This window comes from Ceratosolen solmsi, unplaced genomic scaffold, assembly GCF_000503995.2.
Source record: "Ceratosolen solmsi marchali unplaced genomic scaffold, CerSol_1.0 scaffold13, whole genome shotgun sequence".
NCBI classification, from domain to species: Eukaryota; Metazoa; Arthropoda; class Insecta; order Hymenoptera; family Agaonidae; genus Ceratosolen; species Ceratosolen solmsi.
The window spans coordinates 8,249,371-8,268,727 of record NW_011948418.1 but is presented as its reverse complement, the minus strand read 5'-3'; the positions used below and the strand labels follow the sequence as shown (position 1 = coordinate 8,268,727).

The 19,357-nt window shown below is 35.1% G+C and overlaps 2 protein-coding genes across 2 annotated transcripts in view; one reads left to right on the top strand and one right to left on the bottom strand.

Annotated features, from left to right (window-relative positions):
• The first annotated feature begins 1,033 nt into the window (after positions 1 to 1,033).
• On the top strand, positions 1,034 to 3,089 carry Arl5 (ADP-ribosylation factor-like 5). The gene is made up of 3 exons (XM_011497074.1): positions 1,034 to 1,248; positions 1,307 to 1,751; positions 1,819 to 3,089. Exons 1-3 carry the CDS (start codon positions 1,203 to 1,205, stop codon positions 1,865 to 1,867), a joined length of 540 nt encoding a protein of 179 aa, XP_011495376.1. The 5' UTR covers positions 1,034 to 1,202; the 3' UTR covers positions 1,868 to 3,089.
• Positions 3,090 to 4,385: 1,296 nt separating this feature from the next.
• Positions 4,386 to 19,357, bottom strand: part of kdn (citrate synthase) — an 18,904-nt gene continuing 3,932 nt past the window's right edge. The window contains exons 2-5 of the mRNA XM_011497072.1: positions 9,590 to 9,745; positions 7,255 to 7,706; positions 5,387 to 5,858; positions 4,386 to 4,934 (exon numbers count right to left, since the gene is read on the bottom strand). Of these exons, the coding sequence (XP_011495374.1) occupies positions 4,668 to 4,934; positions 5,387 to 5,858; positions 7,255 to 7,706; positions 9,590 to 9,745 (1,347 nt within the window). The 3' untranslated portion in view covers positions 4,386 to 4,667. The remainder of the gene's footprint in view (positions 4,935 to 5,386; positions 5,859 to 7,254; positions 7,707 to 9,589; positions 9,746 to 19,357) is intronic.

Here is a 19,357-nt window from a genome sequence, read left to right as displayed (position 1 = left end):
CCACCCCCCCCCCCCTCCCCCCCTCCCCACCACCCGACTCACCCCTCCCCCACACCCCCGGTCAATTTACAAAGCCAAGTATTCAGCGAGAAAATTTTTTTAATTTTACCATTTGCAAGTATCGTAATTTCCATATACCATTAATTATGAATTTATTGCTCCTATATTGTTATTTTCTTGAACATTATGGCATTATTGTTTGGCGTGTAATCTATTTCATCCAATCGAATTATTGAAACAATCGCTTTTCATCATTTTAAAAATCAATTAGCGCCTTCATTCATTATTTCCCTCCTTCGCAGCTACTTCTTATTATTATCGGCAAGCAAAATGTTCATTCGAAAAAGTCGAAAATTCAATCACTGTCAACGAGCTCATTATCGCACATTTAAACTCAATGACACTGCAGCCACAAAATGCAGCCCTCGGCCATTTGACGCAATCTAAGATGTTCTATGCTCGCAGCTTGTCTTCACCGCGTCATTCCGCGGAGTTGATTGCAAATCGCAGCAGCAAAGCGTTTTTATCGAAGAATTCGAGAGAAGGAAATTTATATTAAAGAAGGATTGTGCCTTGGTTGCTTTCGTAAAGGCATCGACACGGCCATCGGGCCATTGTCGGATCTTTAAAAAAGCCGCTGCTCAGCTGCTCGCTGATGCGCTTCACAATTTACTCGCAAAACGTATGCGCGCGCGAGCCTGGGCGATACGGGGGAGACTTCTCGTACGGCCAGGATTTTTTTACCGCTCGCACGGTATGGCACGTATAATACCGCGCAGAGCGTGTATAATACTCGTGTGTTAGCGTGGTGCGCGAGGCGAAATGGTTATCGAGGCGTCCGAGGTCGTGACGGCCAATGAGCGACGTACCGAGCGTAGAGGGTAGGGATAGGCGCAGGCAACATGTCGTTCTCGACGAGCAATCCGTTTGATTAGATTAGCTCGGGAGCCGTCGTCGCTGCCCCTCCCTGTCACTGTCGTTACAGCCACGGCTGCCCCCGCTGCCCCCGCTGCCCTCCCCCTCCCCTCCCACCCTGCACCCGCGAGCTGGCGCACGTCCAAAGTGGAGATATGCATTACGGGCACGAGGCGATCGTCTCCTTCTCGTGACTATGTGGGATACTCCGTGCGCTGGACCATCGCTCGTAGATCAGTAGTGGACGCGCTGCTCCAGTGACCGAGTGCCCTCGGTGCGCCAGCAATATGGGCCTTTTGTTCTCGAAGCTCTGGAGCTTGTTCGGCAACGAAGGTGAGTGAGAGCGAGCCTCTGTGCCTCGATCCTCTAATATCCTCCTGTCTTTTTGCAGAGCACAAGATCGTCATGGTGGGCCTCGACAATGCTGGCAAGACGACCATACTTTATCAGTTCTTAATGAACGAGGTGGTGCACACATCGCCGACTATTGGCTCGAACGTGGAGGAGGTCGTGTGGAAGAACATACACTTTATCATGTGGGACCTCGGTGGTCAACAGAGCCTTCGAGCTGCTTGGTCAACCTATTACACTAACACGGAGTTCATCATTGTTGTGATCGACAGTATGGATAGGGAGAGATTGGGTGTTATTAGGGAAGAGTTGTATTCGATGTTGGAGCGGGACGAGCTTAGCAAGGCGTCTGTTTTGGTTTATGCTAATAAGCAGGATTTGAAGGGAAGCATGTCTGCCACCGAAATATCGAGGCAGCTAGATCTGACGTCGATAAAGAAGCACCCCTGGCACATACAAAGTTGTTGCGCTTTGACGGGCGAAGGGTAAGTCTAGCTTTCGCATCTTGTATTGCTATCGGTCGTGCACTGTATTGCGAATTTTAATTTGTAGGTTGTATCAAGGATTGGAATGGATCGTTGGACGCTTAAAGAAGACATGACGTAGGATATAGGATTTTCGTGCACTTACGATAATGGATTTGAGCTATAGTGTGAGTGCTCCTAGAGTCGTGCAATTTAACGACTAGCAGATTTCCATCTTTTTTCCAAACAGTTTTTGGAGTAGCGGTGTCTGTTGGAACCGTCGTTGATAGCAGGTTGTTGGTTCAAAAGTTTCCATTTGCATTTTCAAAGAAGAGACATTGGGTCGTATTGAGTTTCGTATGCAATCGTATGGATAAGCACATTCGTGTATATAGTAGTTTTCATATTAGCACGATGAGAATGACGATGATAAGCTGCTGCAAAAATTTGGGCATCTCGATGCCAATGTTAATAAAGAGCCAAGGATTCTTGGTAGTTTATGCGTTAACTTGATTACCGATTGAAACTGAGCAGTGCATCTTGTAAGACTTCCCGACAAGGTTAACCAAAAAGACAAGAACGTACGACAAGAAATACAAAAACTAATTAAAAATTTCCAGCATTAATCGCTCGATTGTACACAATGACTCGGCGACGAGATAATCATCTCACCGATCTTATTTCCAAAGTAATATTTTTTTTAACAAATTATTAACTTAACAGTACGCTGTTTAATTTAAAATTACATAATTAAGAGTTGTAGTATACGCTTGAACGATAATTATAGTTAATGTATATTGAAAGAAGACTATTCGTAAAAGAATTTTCTTAAGAATGCTTAGATTTATTATGCGCTGTCAATGTTAATAGCTTTGAAAATTAATATTTTATATGACAGGTCTACTAAAGCATAGATAGATGTATTGCTAATTTTGCATTGGTATAGAAATACTCCAATTGGATTATTTTAACGAATTTTTAATAACAATGTTAAGAGGTTAATGACGAAGTTTCAATAAGTATTGTCAAGCTTGTTTAAGAATGAAAAATGATGGGCAATTATTTTCTCATATTGAGAAAAAGATCATTTCATGATCTGTATTGATGAGATTTTTCGTTTTCTAATTACATTTTTACGCCATTGTCTCATCGTTCAATTTATTGTATCCACTACAGTAATCGATAAATTATTATATTTCTATAAACTTAATTAATTAAATATTTTATATTCTGCCAATTGTAACTGGTACGAATGAAAGAAGGCAGTTTAATTAGATGAAAATGAAAATTAATCACGTCCTTAACATTTTTCTGAAGCCCTTTCTCCTCTCCTTTCCCCCAACCCATGCCAACCCCCAACCCCCCTAATTTCATCGAAGATTGTAAATTGTAATTCAAATAAAACAAAGATATACTGATTGAAAATTTTTCTATTTATTTATTTATTTGTTTCATTTTTTTTATTTTTTATTATAAATAAGCTTAGCACACACGCATTCATACTTATTATTGATGGATCCACCATCAATTCATTCTACATCATTTCCAAAATCAATAATTTACATTAAAACAAATCGAATTTCAAATACGTCGTCGGAGAGGTTGAAATAAGGGCGAACGGTGTATATTGATTGCTGCAACTGTATCATTGCTGATTAAAAACATAAAAAAATAACAACTACTCGACAATAAAGTAGAGATTTAAATTGATATAAATTGATTGGATCGACGAGATAATAGTTCCTTCGGGTGGCGGATGCAACAGAATTTGGCAGACGCGTATTGCTCTAATAATAGCGCCCAGGTAATGGTTTTTTTTTTTTTTTTTTTTTTTGCGAATCTCGGCGTCTACTTATATATTGCTTTTGTGTTGGAGAGACTTTTTATTAGTTTCGACAAATAAAATATACATTCGATTTTGCTTGTTCAATCAATCGCCGATAGTATTGATAGTTATTTAAATTCCTATGAATAATTATAAATGTGTGACGCGATTATATGGGTCGCTCAACTAATACTAGTCACACAATATTGTCTAGGCGTAAGGTTATCCTTCGGATATATTTATTTATAATATAAATATACTTTGTTGTCTACCGCTTGGTTTTGGCTCGCTAAGCGTCCGCCGGCGTCCGAATAACGCCAGCCACTCGTTTTCTTATTTTTCTGTTTTTTTTTTCTTATTGAGATTATCACCGCCGTTATAAACTTCCTATCGCTATCCACGCTCGATCCATCGTGACGTTATCGTTCACTTTCATCTGCGTTCTCCGTCCTTCTCATCCACGTCATTTCGCTCGTCTCTACTAAGCTCTCACTCGCACCCGTCCAACAATCTCTCCGAGGAAAAAAGAATTTCACATTGTCGACCCATTAAACAGTTAAACCTGCTCACTGTTGGTGCTGCTTATGTCGATTCTGATTTAATTGCTGCTGCTGCTGATTGTGCTGATTGTGCTGATTCTGCTGGTATTGCTATTACTGCCATCCCACCATCCACTCACTCACGTACACATTCTCTGTCTTGTTTGTTTGTTTGTTTGTTTGTTTGTTTGTTTGTTTCTCTCTCGCTATCTCTCTCTCTCTCTCTCTCTCTTCCTCCCTCCATCTGTCACTCTCGCCATCTTGCTTTTTGGATTTTTTGCTTGTTTTTTGTTTTTTATAATTATTTCCTTGTCTGTCATCTTGCTCTCGGTAACGTCGCACTTCTTTGATACCAAGAAAGCACAGAACGCATAATGAAAAATAAATACCACTTGCGTCAATTATGAGGAACAGATAAGAAATTTCCTCGGCCTACGGTCAAGAGGATGAGAAACGCGTTCGCTCGCTACGACTTTTGTCGAAGGTGTTTCATCAGCGGCGGAAGGATTTCAAGTTTCGTTAATTTTTTCGTGGGAGGAAAATGGGATGGGGAGGACTGGTCGGTTGGTCACTTTAGACATTGATGGACTTTATAAGTTGGTCGGTGCTCAAGGACTTGGGCCTCTCGATCGGTAGGCCAAGAGCGCGGGCCCAGATGAGATTGGCAAGGACACCAAGGGCGCGCGATACGCCGAATAGTACTGTATAGTAATTCATCTCCTTCATGCCGTAGTGTTGAAGGAGAGCACCAGAGTGGGCGTCCACGTTTGGCCACGGGTTCTTAACCTTGCCCGTCTCCAGGAGGATGGGCGGCACCACCTTGTACACTTGCGAAACCAGCTGGAAATATCATGATTCGTCAAATAACGTTCTTCGGATTGTGGCTATTATTGTCGAATGGGTCAGATTATTATGAAAAGCGTTAGTTAAAATTTCTGACGTAATATTTTTATTGCACATGGGCCGGTGGAGGAAGTCATTGTTTCAAATTCATTCAAGTCCTGGACATTTTCATGCAAAATCAGCCCACAACACATAAACATATGGCGCAGGACTTGACAAGAGAAAGCATCAATGCGTTAATGACAAAAGAGAGTTTTAAATATTTGCTTGCTGAATTGGTGGGCGATGAGGGGAGGGAGGGGAGTATGAAGGAGAATATGATGAAATAAAATTTTATAATAAACTGTGAGTGAGCGATAAGAATGAAAGAAAAAATGGGAGTCGGTAATCCGATCGTTATTCGTGATCTTACAAGTCCTGCGTTTATAATGATAGAAGAAGACGATTACCTTAAACAAGGAGTCGTCGGGCAGATGCTTAAGGGCGAATTCCCGTTGGCAGGTGTACCTCGGGTCGGTTTTCCTGAGCACGGCGTGTCCGTACCCGGGCACGACTTGCCCGCTCTTGAGAGTCTTCCAGATGAAGTTCTTGAGTTCCTCGTCGCTGGGATTATCGCCGATCTCCCCGCGGAGCTTCTGCAACCAGACGAGCACTTCCTGGTTGGCGAGGCCATGTAGAGGCCCGGCGAGACCGTTCATGCCCGCGGCGAACGAGAGGTAGGGGTCAGAGAGGGCCGAACCGACGAGATGGGTCGTATGGGCCGAGACGTTGCCGCCCTCGTGGTCCGCGTGGATGGTTAAGTAGAGACGCATCAGCTCGATAAAGTCCGGGTCATCGTAGCCGAGCATCGTGGAGAAATTAAAGGACCAGTCCTTGCCTGCGTCCACCGAACCGATACCCTTTCCGTCGTTGTAGATGTTCCTGTGGGTGTACAACGTGAGGATATCTGTTTTATCATCGCCTTTTACTCATAGGAGTCAAGAAAGAGAGAGAGAGAGAGAGAGAGAGAGAGAGAGAGAGAGAGAGAGAGAGAGATGAAAAAGAGACGTAGTACTGTCCTAGTTAAGAGGCCTCGTACTTTACGCATTATTGCTTTCTTCAAAACAGTCGAATGAGACTGACATGTAAATAAATAAATAAATAAATAAATAAATATATATATATATATATATTTTTTTTTTATATGTTATGATATGTATAGCGTGAACTTCCGAGAAATTTTCAACCGCAAAAATATCCCTTCAAAGCTTAGAACACTACAACCGATTTTGCGAATTACTTATTACTTTTAATTCTCAATAAACATATATTTTTTCTTTTCATAAATTTATTAAAATCCAAGAGGTTTGTTTATTATTCTAATATACGGGCACGGAAGCTTCCAACAATTCTTTATTCAATAAGCTTCCACTTCTTCAAAAATCGTTCTTGAAAAATTATAAAAACACAAAATACTATTTAAAGAAACATACTTTATAGTTCATACGTCGACATTCAACCGTTCAATATTCAACAATGAAAGACAATAAATATAAGAGACTAAACATTTAAATATCTTATAATTGTATAGTCTTTGCGAAACAGTAAAAATATTTAGATGTGATCGATAACTTTTTCCATTGAATTTTATTTTAAAATTAAAAGAAATGTTTACAAGCCACAATGACTAAATGTGGCAAGTAATGAACAATAATAGCGCGCGAATTTATAATTAATAAAGGAATCGAATGAATCTACATTATCATTTGCAGGATCAAATTTTTGATCTTACATTAATGTATAAGTTGTCTTAGACATCGTATCCAATTATAAAAAGAAATACTAATTGAATAAAATAACAGTGTTAATAAACATCGATTATGCATGGGAATTGTTTTGAATGATCACGTAATGAAAAATGTTCGCCTTTACTATTTACTAATCTAAATAATTACGAAAAATAAAATTTTATTAATAAAAAAAGCCTCTTTTAACAAATATTCATTAAATGAAATATTTAATAATTATGCGAAAATAAATGCATTGTAATCGTCGCTATTTAATAATTAATATTGGGTTAAATAACATTATTGCGGACAGTAACAGCGAGTACCGCCGTGAAACTCGTTGTCGCTCGTTCCATAACATACGTTTCATTTCTCCGAGAATACGCAGTTCGATTCTCCGAGTTTCAAGTAGCCGATTTGTTAAAAATAATTAGCGATAGTTTTTCACAATTCGTGTAGAGAAAATATACTCGTGCCAGACGGGCAGTTTATGAAGAGATACGAGGTATAAGAGATAAGGGCAAGGTGGCTGTGAGATTGAGTGGGCTAACCTGTAGATGGTTGCAGCGACGACAGGCAGCTTGGCGATGAGGTTCATCGTATCCTCGTAGGTGGTCTCCCAGTATTTGGACTTGTGCACCCCGGAACTGTAAGCTTTGACGAATTCGCTCTCGCTGTTGAGGATGGTAATAGCTGCGGAGAATTGACTCATCGGGTGAAGCGTCTTGGGGAAGTTATTGAGAGCTTTGGTAACATGAACTGGCAATGCGCTACGAGAAGCCCACTCCTCGGAAATGGCCTTCACTTGGGCGTCCTTGGGCACATCGCCGGTTAAGAGCAACCAGAACAGACCCTCCGGCAGAGGCTCCGTGCCGTTCGTGGCCTTCGGCAAGAGCTTCTGGCACTCCGGTATGGACAAGCCCCGGAAGCGGATACCCTCCTCGGGGTCAAGGACAGAGGGCTCCCATACGAGACCCTTAATGCCTCGCATGCCACCGTACATCTGCGCAATATTCATATTTAATGAAATGAAATTAATTTTAAGCCACTAATCATACGATTGGAGTAAATATAAAAAATGTTCGATTGATTATAATAGTTAATTATAGTCAATATTAATATTCTTATATATTTCGATTTACTTATGTTTATAAGTAAATAAGCCCCCTCCGCGACAAGATCAGTAAATTTTATAAACATATGAATTTAAAGAATGGCAAAAAATATTTTAAAAAAAATCTAGTCATAGTTGTTTATGATTTATATTTTGAAACTCGAGTGAAATTTTATCTCGCTTGAATAAAGTTATTATATACATAATTCGACTTATTTCTATAACATATCGTTGTTTATCAAGAAATGGAAATTTCCAAATTATTAATCGTACGATTAGTTTTCTGTAACTTCGTAATAGCAATATAGCAGAGGATATTTCTTCCTATTATCAAAACTATAATTATTTCTCTGGTTGACTTTTAAAATATGCCATAATGACGAGTAATTGAAAGTCAATAGAATAATAAGAATGGAATAGTAAGAATAGAATAATAATGTACAGTGACAAGCAAAATTATGATATTTAAACAGTATTATTATTATTATTCAACTTTCCTTAATCGTATCGCAATTTATAAAATTGCAATCTGTATCGATATAAAATCGAATGCAACTGAAGCTGAGATTATAAAGACTGACCTGGCCAGTGTCCATATATCGTCGTTAATAATCCCTGAAACTCGACTCGCGTCGTTCATGAAAGTTCTAATTAAAAGAAAGTTGCCGTTGTGACCCTTCGTTTACGACCCGCTGACACGAATCTCTCGGTGCAGAAGAGCCACGGGATCGATGGCCCCGTAAAAAGCGAAAAATAACGCTGGCGACGGGCGCTGACCGGGTCATTATCGCGGTCAGGCAGCGAAAAACGGTCGCGGAAATCATCGGCGATGGTAAAAAAAGTTTCGTCCTTGTAAGCCATTCATTGCCGAGTATTGCGTGCCTGGCTATGCACGATGGTTGATAAAGTAGGTGACTGCGAGTCTTGTTGCACAAGGAGCGAGTCCTTCGAATTGGCAGACCCTTGCGATATATTCAAGGGAAGCGAAGAAGAGTCGTGCCAGACGGTGCATTGCGATAATTCATTGTTTATTGCATTTTCTCTAGTTTGCTTTTCCCGTTTTCTCTTTGTCCCATTTCGACGCGTCCGAGTATCGATCGATTCTTAGTAAGAACTTTACAAATATACGATACTTTATTAATAATTACTTTTCAAATAATGGAGAGTAGCTTTTATTATAGATAACTCAGTGAAATAGTTTGATACACCATAATTAATCAGACGTAAATAATTACTAAAATACAGATATTAGAAACTTTGAATTTTCACTCCACATTAAGCTACGATTCTATTAAAATATAAATCTATGCAAAGTTTATTTGTCTCATTGATTATATTCTAACTATAATTTTTTTTTTTTTTTTTTTTTTTTTTTATGACAGTACTTGTCGCAATTTAACAGCAATAAATAAGTATACGTCGAACGACACAATAAATTTATTAATAAGATATCCTGTCCCGCGTGAAAGGTTTAAAAATAAAACTAGATAGAGTTATCGTTGAAATAAATTTACATTACGCGAAGATTGCCAGATAAATAAACATGAGTGGAAATTCTGAGCTGCGTCTGTTGTATTATATATACCACCATCAAAAATTCCTTTCCCATATTAAATATTATATCATATCAAAAATCATTTGCCAAATATTACAAGCTCTTTTAACAACTTTATAAATATTCATCGAGAAGTACATTACACTCCCATTATCATTAATATCAAAGCGCAACATTAATAAAGACGTAATTATGTGCATAAATTCAGCTTCCTTACCATGTCGACGGTGATGTCACCGACCTTCTTCGAGCCGTGACTCTTACGGAAAGCCTTGATGCGCTCTTGCTCCTTCGGTATCTTATCGGCTATGATTTTTTTTAAGTCGACCGAGGCATCGCTGAGCGAGCGAATTCCCACGCCGCTGCTCAATTTCTGCAAATTCAAAAAATAGCAATGGGTTTAAAATTTTGCTTTGAAAATTCTTCACTTCACGCGAGATCTCTTAATTTACTTATTGCGTTATAGCTTCGCGGAAATTAGATAATACTTTATCGACTTATTTATTATATACTTTGAGCTTCGGTATCCTTTACGTCATTATAGACTTTTATTTACACTAGCGCAATGTATTATCGTTTGTTAATGTGGGGCGAGCGAGTGCGCTTGTCTATTTAGCTTCTAACGCCACTTAACATAATAATTCACGAGTATTGCAGACATTCTTTGGGTTTACGTCATGTTGAAACGTTTGATGGGGATATAGCGTTATTAAACTCAGCCTAAAGTGAAATTATTTAATATCATCTCGAATACCCTTATTCGCAAATGTTAGATTCGCATTATTGGTTTGATAATCATTGTTTAAAACATAGTTCAGGATCTATACGATTATACGTGCCATTAGAATTTATTGCTACTATTTTTAAATGTAAAAACTTTGTATTTACATAACATTCGTTTCTTCAATTGAAATGTAATCGTGCAGTTTTACTGATTGTCTAGTGTAAAAAAATGTCGGATCATACAATGCATTTGAAATTAAGTTAAAAGAAATTAAAAGTAAACACTGCTATTATGTTATTTTATAAATAATTTTTATTTCAAGAGAAATTTTCCTTAAAACATTTTATGTTGTATTATCTCCCATTTGACATCTGCAATATTTCATTCTTTTTTTTCAATTATTCTGATTGGAAAACGTATATATATATATATATATATATATATATATATATATATATTCGTAACGAGAATGCAAAATCAATCAATACAAGTCTTATAAACGAAAACTCCAAGTGCACAAAGAACGTGATAATTATTCATTGAAAGATTATTCTTTTGAAACGAGTAGCACTCGTGACGAATACAAAATCTATTTCAACAATAGAGAAATGTGAGAAAATTTCACACAAAAATACTTTATTATTAATAATTTTTACCATCTGAAACTGTCAAAATTAAATGCTTACGTACCGCTGATAAAAGAATCATCTCATTTTAACATATTTTCGACGTTTTGTCTCTAAAGTTAATAATTATTGCATTGCATTTCAAATATCAATAATGTGAATATGAATTATACCGGAATAAACGACGATTCGACAATAATTGTAGAGTTTGGACAAGAGATTTTTTCCTCGAATGATTTAACTTGGTCGTTTTTACTCTATCAGTTTAATCTTTAGAACGTCAAATAGCCAGCGTAGGTAAAAAAAAGAAGAAATGTAGTAAGCCCACGTGGATCTGTTGCATCTGTTACACTCGCTTATCACATCATTTTGTGAGATGTTGTATTTACTATTTCTTATAATCGTAAAAGGTAATTGGACGATCGTGTAATCTTGTTCCTCAAATCGCACGATAAAGAAAATCTCGAGAAATCATTATTAAGGCAAACGAGCGATGAGATCGAAGTCTACATGACCTTGAATATCGCTTGCATCTCGGTGTGTTGGCGGCGGTGAACATCGTATTATTACGCAAGAATTGAGAAACGCGGGGGCTCGAGTCGTTAAGTGCTGCCTGTGAAAAGTGTGCCGTGTCATTCGTGATGGTCGGAAAAAAATTGCTCCAATTATGTAAGAGGCACACGACAGAGCGTATTCCATTAATGCCGATTATTTCACAAAACCATTATCTCCGTGGCTTTACAGCGATCAATAATTTAGCCTACGATTTATCTTATTTAATTGCTTTTCACATATACGATTACATATAGATTTTTATGGTAAAAAAGAAACGCGTCAATAATTTAAAAATAATGCATATCGATTGGTCAGAAAATTCTTTCCAATATCGCGTATAAAATTAGAAAAATTGTATTTTTTTTTTTTTAGACCAATTATAAAGCATTTAACTATTCCATTTCCATAATATTACTGTTATTTGTCTAAAACTTTTAGACTTTATTTATTAGAAAAATGTGTCATTAATAAAATATATTATTCAATACATTATAAAAAAAAAAAAAAAAAAAAAAAAGAGAGAGAGAGAGAGAGAGAGAATTATTAAAATACATGTAATAGAGTAATGTCACATGTAAGCTCGATATTCCTGTATGTTACAACTAGATATGAAAATCATATTGTAGTCGAACTTAATGGACACAGAATATTATTACATTTCAAAGATAAAAATTTTCAATTTATTTCTGTCTTTACATTTTATCGAATAATATCAGGTGGTTAAGTATCATTAACAATACAATAATTATTATCATAAATTCGTAGATCCACAATAAAGTCAATGATTAGTTAAGCGATTATTTGAGCAGAGTTTTATATTCAGAAGAAATAAAATACTTGATAGGAAATCTGAAAGATTTGTACAATATTAATCGTTAGAGATTTATAGATGGAAAGATGAAAGTTAAAGAATAGACAAATTGACAAAAATTTATTATTTCAATTATAAGTGATTTTAATTATTAGTTGCGCAATTTAAAGTTTACGCAGCTTTCGATTAATCGAGTCATTAGCTATCCAGTTATATAACAATTTATCATCATATCTTTTCAACATTAAATAAGTCATGTTGAGCACAAAGCAAACAATATCAAAACTGGAGTTTTCACGGCACAAAAGCTCATTCCATATCCTTTTCGCGCATTACAAGCTTTGGTAAGGCAAAATAGCCTATTCAACTTACACGTTTCATAGCCAATCAAAGAGACGTACGAAACAAAATACGCGGCTGAAATACGGAGTCGTACATATCGAACGCTCCATTACGACTTTGCGTTCCGTGGTTCAAATTCACTATGAGATTACATCGGTAATACTTGCGAATTTATTCGACGCGAAAGATGAAACCACACCTGGCCGCTCATTACTCGTGCTTCTTCAATTGTAAGCGAGCCAGCGACGTAACTCAAGAATGAGAGAAACGCAAGTTCCGGGGATCGACTTGGGCAGTAACCCTCTTATCGGCGGACCCCCCCCCCCCACCATATCAGAGTGAGACGCTATTGCGTTAGTAGGGGCGGGAGAGGACTTTGGATCTTGCCGCTTCGAACTGAGCAGCTAGTCCGCTATGATTACTAAACGTTTGCGCGTGGTTAAACGAGCTTTTGTTTGGGATAAGAATAGCGGCCATTTCTCCGACACATGTTTAATCGACCTTTTGCCGACTGACTTCGTTTTACCACTCTTTTTTTATTTTGTTCAATCTCAAGATGTGACGATAAATACGCGCCCAGGCAGTTGCCACGATCCTAAGGTTACAAGATTTTTTTTTTATTAGCAGATGCGAAACGCCAATGAGTGTTAATTTTTTTGCGAAAACAACGCTCGTTGATTATTTGCTTGTATAAGCGTAATTATTAGAAAATGGCTCTCTCTCTCTCTCTCTCTCTCTCTCTCTCTCTCTCTCTCGTATGACTATTTAATTTTATACGATCTTATTCAACGAATTTGATTATAATATCTCTTCGAAGATTCCGATTCACTTACTATCGATCTTTCATTCGATATTCAATATTTTAAATGTGTAACTCTTTTTTTTTAGCAGAACTTTTAAAAGTGTCGATATTAGTATTGCTCATTTTGTTGAAAATAGTAGAAGAAAATCAATGATTCAGCAATATCACTATTTTCCAAGTATGCCTCGTCAATATTCTTTTATCAAGTATTACTTAATCATGTTTTAAAATACTGATATACTCTTATTACGTCAATTGTAAGAGTATAATAATAAAATTGTTTATTATGTTAAAAAGAAAAGAAAATAAATAAATAAAATTTAAAAAAAAAATGTATGCACTCAGTACAAGAAGTTGAAGAGAAAAAGTAAGGAATCGATAAAATGCCATTTTATTGAGTCAAATTATAATAAATTGAGTTTGTTAATCTCATAGTTTTATAAATATTTATATTTTTTATTTATTGTATTATATGCAACTTTATGGAACGAGAGACTATTCTTTATATGCATGGCAACACATTTGAATTTCATGATTTTCTTTTTCAAGATAAATGAGAGGCATTGGTGAGTAAAAAAAGCCTTATTCAAACAATAAATTCTCATAAAATTTTCTAACGACAGTAAGTAGCAATATACTGGTGAAAAGTTCAACAAATTAGATGATGATTTATATTGTTAAATTAAATGAGACTAGCGAGTCCACGAATTTCTTAATGTTCTTTTATCCTAAAGGTGAGGCTCTTTTCAAAACGCATTTAATCAATCGATGGTCACGACATGTTTTTTTCTTGTAAGTTAAGTTAATTTTCTTTACATTTCCAAGCTTCTCTGCGTTCACCACGCGATGGTTAATAATTACCATCGCCTACGCTTTATTACTCGATTCAAAATTTATATTGGAGACACGTGCCTTTCGGATTATTAAAGATGACAATTGTAGCTTGGAAGTTGAAATCGCAAAATTCAATTTTAATAAAAAATAAATGTTAGTATTAACATTACTCTAATTTAAAAACATCTTCATTTTTTATAATATAATTATTATTTATCGTCTACATAGAAAATTATTTGTCCAGCAGATTTTCCTTCTATCGACTAAGCCGAGTCCATTTCGAACAAAATTGTAATAACAAAGTACGACAAAAAAGTACTTGAATAATCAAATCTTGCTATCTCGTAGATAAATGTATTATCGTTCGAATATTTGATAAAAGTAATACCTTTTGTAATGCTAATAATTACATATGCTAACTGAAAATACATGAAATATCTGATTATGTATACGTTACATTACATTAAAGCAACTTTTTTTTTCAATAATATATATTAAATTATTGTAATATTTTATGTCACGTAAAAATTCTTTAAAAGCGTGATTATGCTAAGTTTTATTTTTAAAATTTTTTTACATTTCATTGGCTATTAGTTACTGATATATTTTGCATAATATAATTAATAAGTAATGTGAGGAAGACTGTACAATGTTTAAGTACCACTATTTATGTAAAATAAATATTTACCCGTTAAATCTCTCAAAATGAATTCCGGTATTATTATTCATAATTTCATTCTAAACTGAAAGTTGTAGGTACAAAATCTATTAGTAGTACAGAATGAATTAAATAGGTCATTGCTAAAATTGCTTATCTTTCTGTGCACATTCTTAAAAACTTTGCATAATTAATCTAATAAGTCTTAGTAAGTCATGAATTATTATTCTATTTTATTATAAAGAAATATACCTTTGTTAAAATAAAAAATAATCCAACTAAGATTTGATAATACTAAATGACAATCAACAATTTAATAATTCATCACGATGATCCGTAATGCACTGTTTTCATTGCTTTATTACATCCTTAATTACAAGCGTATGAGTAGAATGAAAAAATTAACGATAATTATGTTTGCGAGTCACAGAAAAATCGGACATCATAAGTAAATGAAATGTAAGCTCAATTTTGACGGTCGGTAGTTTAGTCTGAGACAAAGCAAAAAAGAACCTAATAGGTCGAGGTCTAAGAGTGGAAAATTAATTTGTCCCTCTTCTCTCTCTCTCTCTCTCTCTCTCTCTCTCTCTCTCTCTCTATTCCTATCTCTTGTCAAATAATTTTAATACAGAAGCTCGGACCGGAGCTTTACTCAAACGTAGCTTAACACATACACTATATGCCTTGAATTCAAAATAATTTTCTATATTATGCAAACACATTGCTCAAGTATACTATAGTTTTCATTATTTATTCAAATTATTATTAATTTTGCAATATTCATATAAATATTAAGTACTGCTTATGTTATATACTGCAAAAAAAAGTGTGTAAATGTTGTAAACACAAATAATGCTATAATAATTTTAAATAATTTAAATATTGACAATTCTTTAGAACTGCGTTTCTTTGGGTTGCATAGAAAAATTTATAATAAAATTAACGCTGTCGTAACTGATAATACCTATATATGTTTCAATAAATTTTCTTTTTTTTGTTGTTGTTTTTGTTTTTGTTTTTCTTTTTATTCACGTAAAGTACTAAAAAATAACTGTATTTTGTTTCGTACAGCCAAATATATAATAAGAATATTGACGTTTCATTTACATAAATATTTCATTCCATTTTATAATCTAAATGTAGAACATTATTGAATTAAAGACACGCTGCACTCATTATTTCCAATCATAATAAAAATAATCAATCGATTGATGAAGTGTATTAATTGTGGCGATTACCATAACTCAATGAAAACGAAATATAACGTGATATACGAATAATGTGAAATGTAGAATGATTTAATATCAGTAATGAAAGTGGCAGTGAATTTCATCATAATAATATGCGTGCATTTCATGTGACAATGTTTGCGGAAATAGTACGCTCGGAGATTCTACTCTTTTATTGTTTATAATAGCGACTGCACGCACACGATATGTTTATATTTATCGGAACGAGAACCTCAAGGCTGTAGCGCAGTCTTAATAAAATAAGAAATAATAATTGTTGTAGCAGAATTTTTAATCTTTCTTAATAATGTGAAATAGGCGCTTGAAAAATGTTTTGTTATGCTGCAAAGTAAATTTATTATTAAATTCTGAGAAGTCAATATTTATTATACATATTATAGATAAAGTGAATTAATGGGGAAAAAAAAACATAATACGCACAAGCACGAAATTTGTAGAAATCATTCAAAACGTAACAATAATATATTTTTAAAGGGTTAAATTCTTTATCGATACCAGTCTTTTTACTAATTTCAAAATTACAAAATTTTGTTCTCCCATAATTTTATAATCTCTTTAATTCTTACTTATAATTCTTACACTAAAATGAACAAATGTAAATAAGAGCATTATATGTACAACTCACTTAATCCATATAATACTGTAAAGAGCATAACATTTTGAAAATATAGAAAAATAGCTACAAATCTACATTACGTAACGGACATGTTAAAAATATAAAGCTTTAAAAATGTAGAGAATATGTTTTCAAATGGAGCGCGATAATTTGGCACAATTTTTGGAAAAAAAATATATATATATATATTTTTTTTTTTTGTCGTCGTGATGTCACGCTATCGAAAGTTATTTCGACAGACCAAAACGTCGTTCGCACTGTCACAAGTAGCTAAGGACACGTGTAATACAATATTTAAAGGGCCCCGGATTTTAATTAACTGTGATTTATGGTATATGTGTGCACGTAGAGGAAGTAGCCAAGAGTAGCTAGACGTGCTTGTACAAAAGTGTAAGATACGTAGGTCGAATGTATTGAAATTTCGGGCATGCGCTTACTATTGATAGTATGAATTACCATCGCGTTCGGGCATTAGATATTCTGGACAGTGACAAATTAATTTGATTGTAAGTTTGGAAAATTCTTATTTCCATTCTTATCATTGCCATCTGGAAGAATTGAGAAGTAAATCAAAATTCTTTAAATTTCGTATGCATAAATAATGAATACGAGTGTTTAAGCGATCACAAATATAATTTAAATGGTCCACGATCTAATCGACGTCCTGCAGCCTAATTTCAATAATCATGACATCCTGCTCTAAGCCGAATTTACAATAAGTGTCAAAAAAAACAAAAAACAAAAAAAAAAACAAAAAAACAAAAAAACAAAAAAAGAAAAACAAAAAAACAAAACAAAACAAATTCTCGAACGGCACAACCGCGATTACTATAAAGATTAGATCTACGATGCATTTTCAATGATAGATAAAAAGGAAAACGAAATTGCGCTCAAGTGAAAAGCGCAATAATGATAGTACAAGTCGTCACGCGCCGTCGCAATTGGCTTTATCGCATTACATTCGCGTCTAATGGATAATCGACATTGATCTTGGGCGCTCGGTCGATCTCGGCTGGAGGGAGAGTGACGAATGAACGGACCAAGTGTGTTATATCGCGTTTATTAAATCAACGCCCGAGTCATTGCTCGCTTTGAGCTCGTTTACATTTCCAGAATGAGGGACGAGAAAGAGAGTGGCGAAACTCGGCCAAATGGCGTGTCTTATATCCTTGGGACTAGTTCCTAATCCATTTAATTCACATATTTACCTGGTAGCCTATTTTTTTACCCAATAAATTACAATGCCCTAGTGTTGGTAAGTGTCAAGTGTAAAGATTAAGGGCAAACTTCTAACAAGCACGTTGTGATATACATCATATATTTTATAATCAAAATTAAAATCAATGTGTGTGCGTGCGTGCGTACGTAGGTAACACGCACTTATTTGTTAAATTAACTTTTAAACGTCTAGATGCGAATGTTTGTTGCATTTGAAAAATTTCACTAGAATGCACTATCTGCATTATAAATCCACGACTACACGACTAACATGGAGTTCTTCCATCCATTTCATCTTTCAATCAGTCTTTGAAGATATTTTTAAAAGTTTTTGCCTACACAAATGAAGATGTGAAATTACTTGCAATAAGCTTACCAAGAGCATCAATCCCGATCAAAGAAAGAAGCCTACGATCGATTCCCCACTTACTGAAATAGTAGTTTTTTCACGTTTACTTAAATTCTATAGAACGTACGTTCGATTTCCACTTTTCTTTTGTATTAAGCATTAATTTTTATTCAGTTAGAAAAATCACAAAATTAGACATCTATTATCTATTATGATAAGTTATTTCTCATGATTACTAGCAGAATTAAATATGAAAAGTATATTGGATAATAGATTTTTGTTTTTCATCCGTTAAAAAAAAAAAAAAAAAAAAAAAAAAAAAAAAAAAAAAAAAAAAAAAAAAAAAAAAAAAGCCCTACTTGGTCAAAAGAGTGCTTTTTCATTTACGAGAAATCTGCTTTTGGAGCACGTAACGCAATAGCTAAATAAAAATGTACAACGTGCGCAAATCGTAAATATCAATGTAACAACACTCTTATTCTGAAAGTGCAGATGTATAAAGTTTGAACGCGTCAATTTCATATCAGCAAGGACAAATTTAGCAATGCGGAATGATCTCATTAGATTTAGATTAATAGTTTGCAATCATTATTATTATTATTATAATACGAAATACATATGAAATATGCATATTTTCTCAATCTTTTTTCTTAAAATGAAGCCAACTGGTATGTATATCGCTTAAAGCCGGACCTCGTATGATTTTATTATATGCAGGATAAATGTAGTAAAGCAGTGTATGTAAGTGTTTTTACTTGTGCTCCGTTATACGCTGCATAATCGAAATACTTTTCCTCTTACGCGACAGGACCACTGAAAAAAAATTATTTTAACTCTTATACCGTTTCAATGCCACATTCAAATCCTTTCTCGCCCAGATGTTCATTCTATCAGTCACCATTCATTATCAATCTTCAACGAGAGTTGAGCCGTTACTCGTCATACGCATTAAATAACGATAAAATGCTAATTATGATCCAATAAGACATGCATTATTAATATCTGATTTTGTGAGCACATATAATCCATAAGCACCGGCACACATCCGCACCTACTCAATCGCAAGATATGCATAACCGTCCCGTACTTGCAAGATTAAATCGTTAAGAGCCGATAAATGGCGCAGCCCTATTTTCAATACGCGGCCAATCGACAACGCGACTAGGCATCATAACGTACCTGCATCCCCCCCCCCCACCT

Coding starts and splice junctions, on each gene's coding strand:
- Arl5 (XM_011497074.1), top strand. CDS start 1,203: ATGGGCCTTTTGTTCTCGAAGCTCTGGAGCTTGTTCGGCAACGAAG. Junction 1,249..1,306: donor GAGCTTGTTCGGCAACGAAG/GTGAGTGAGAGC, acceptor GTCTTTTTGCAG/AGCACAAGATCGTCATGGTG. Junction 1,752..1,818: donor TGCGCTTTGACGGGCGAAGG/GTAAGTCTAGCT, acceptor TTTAATTTGTAG/GTTGTATCAAGGATTGGAAT.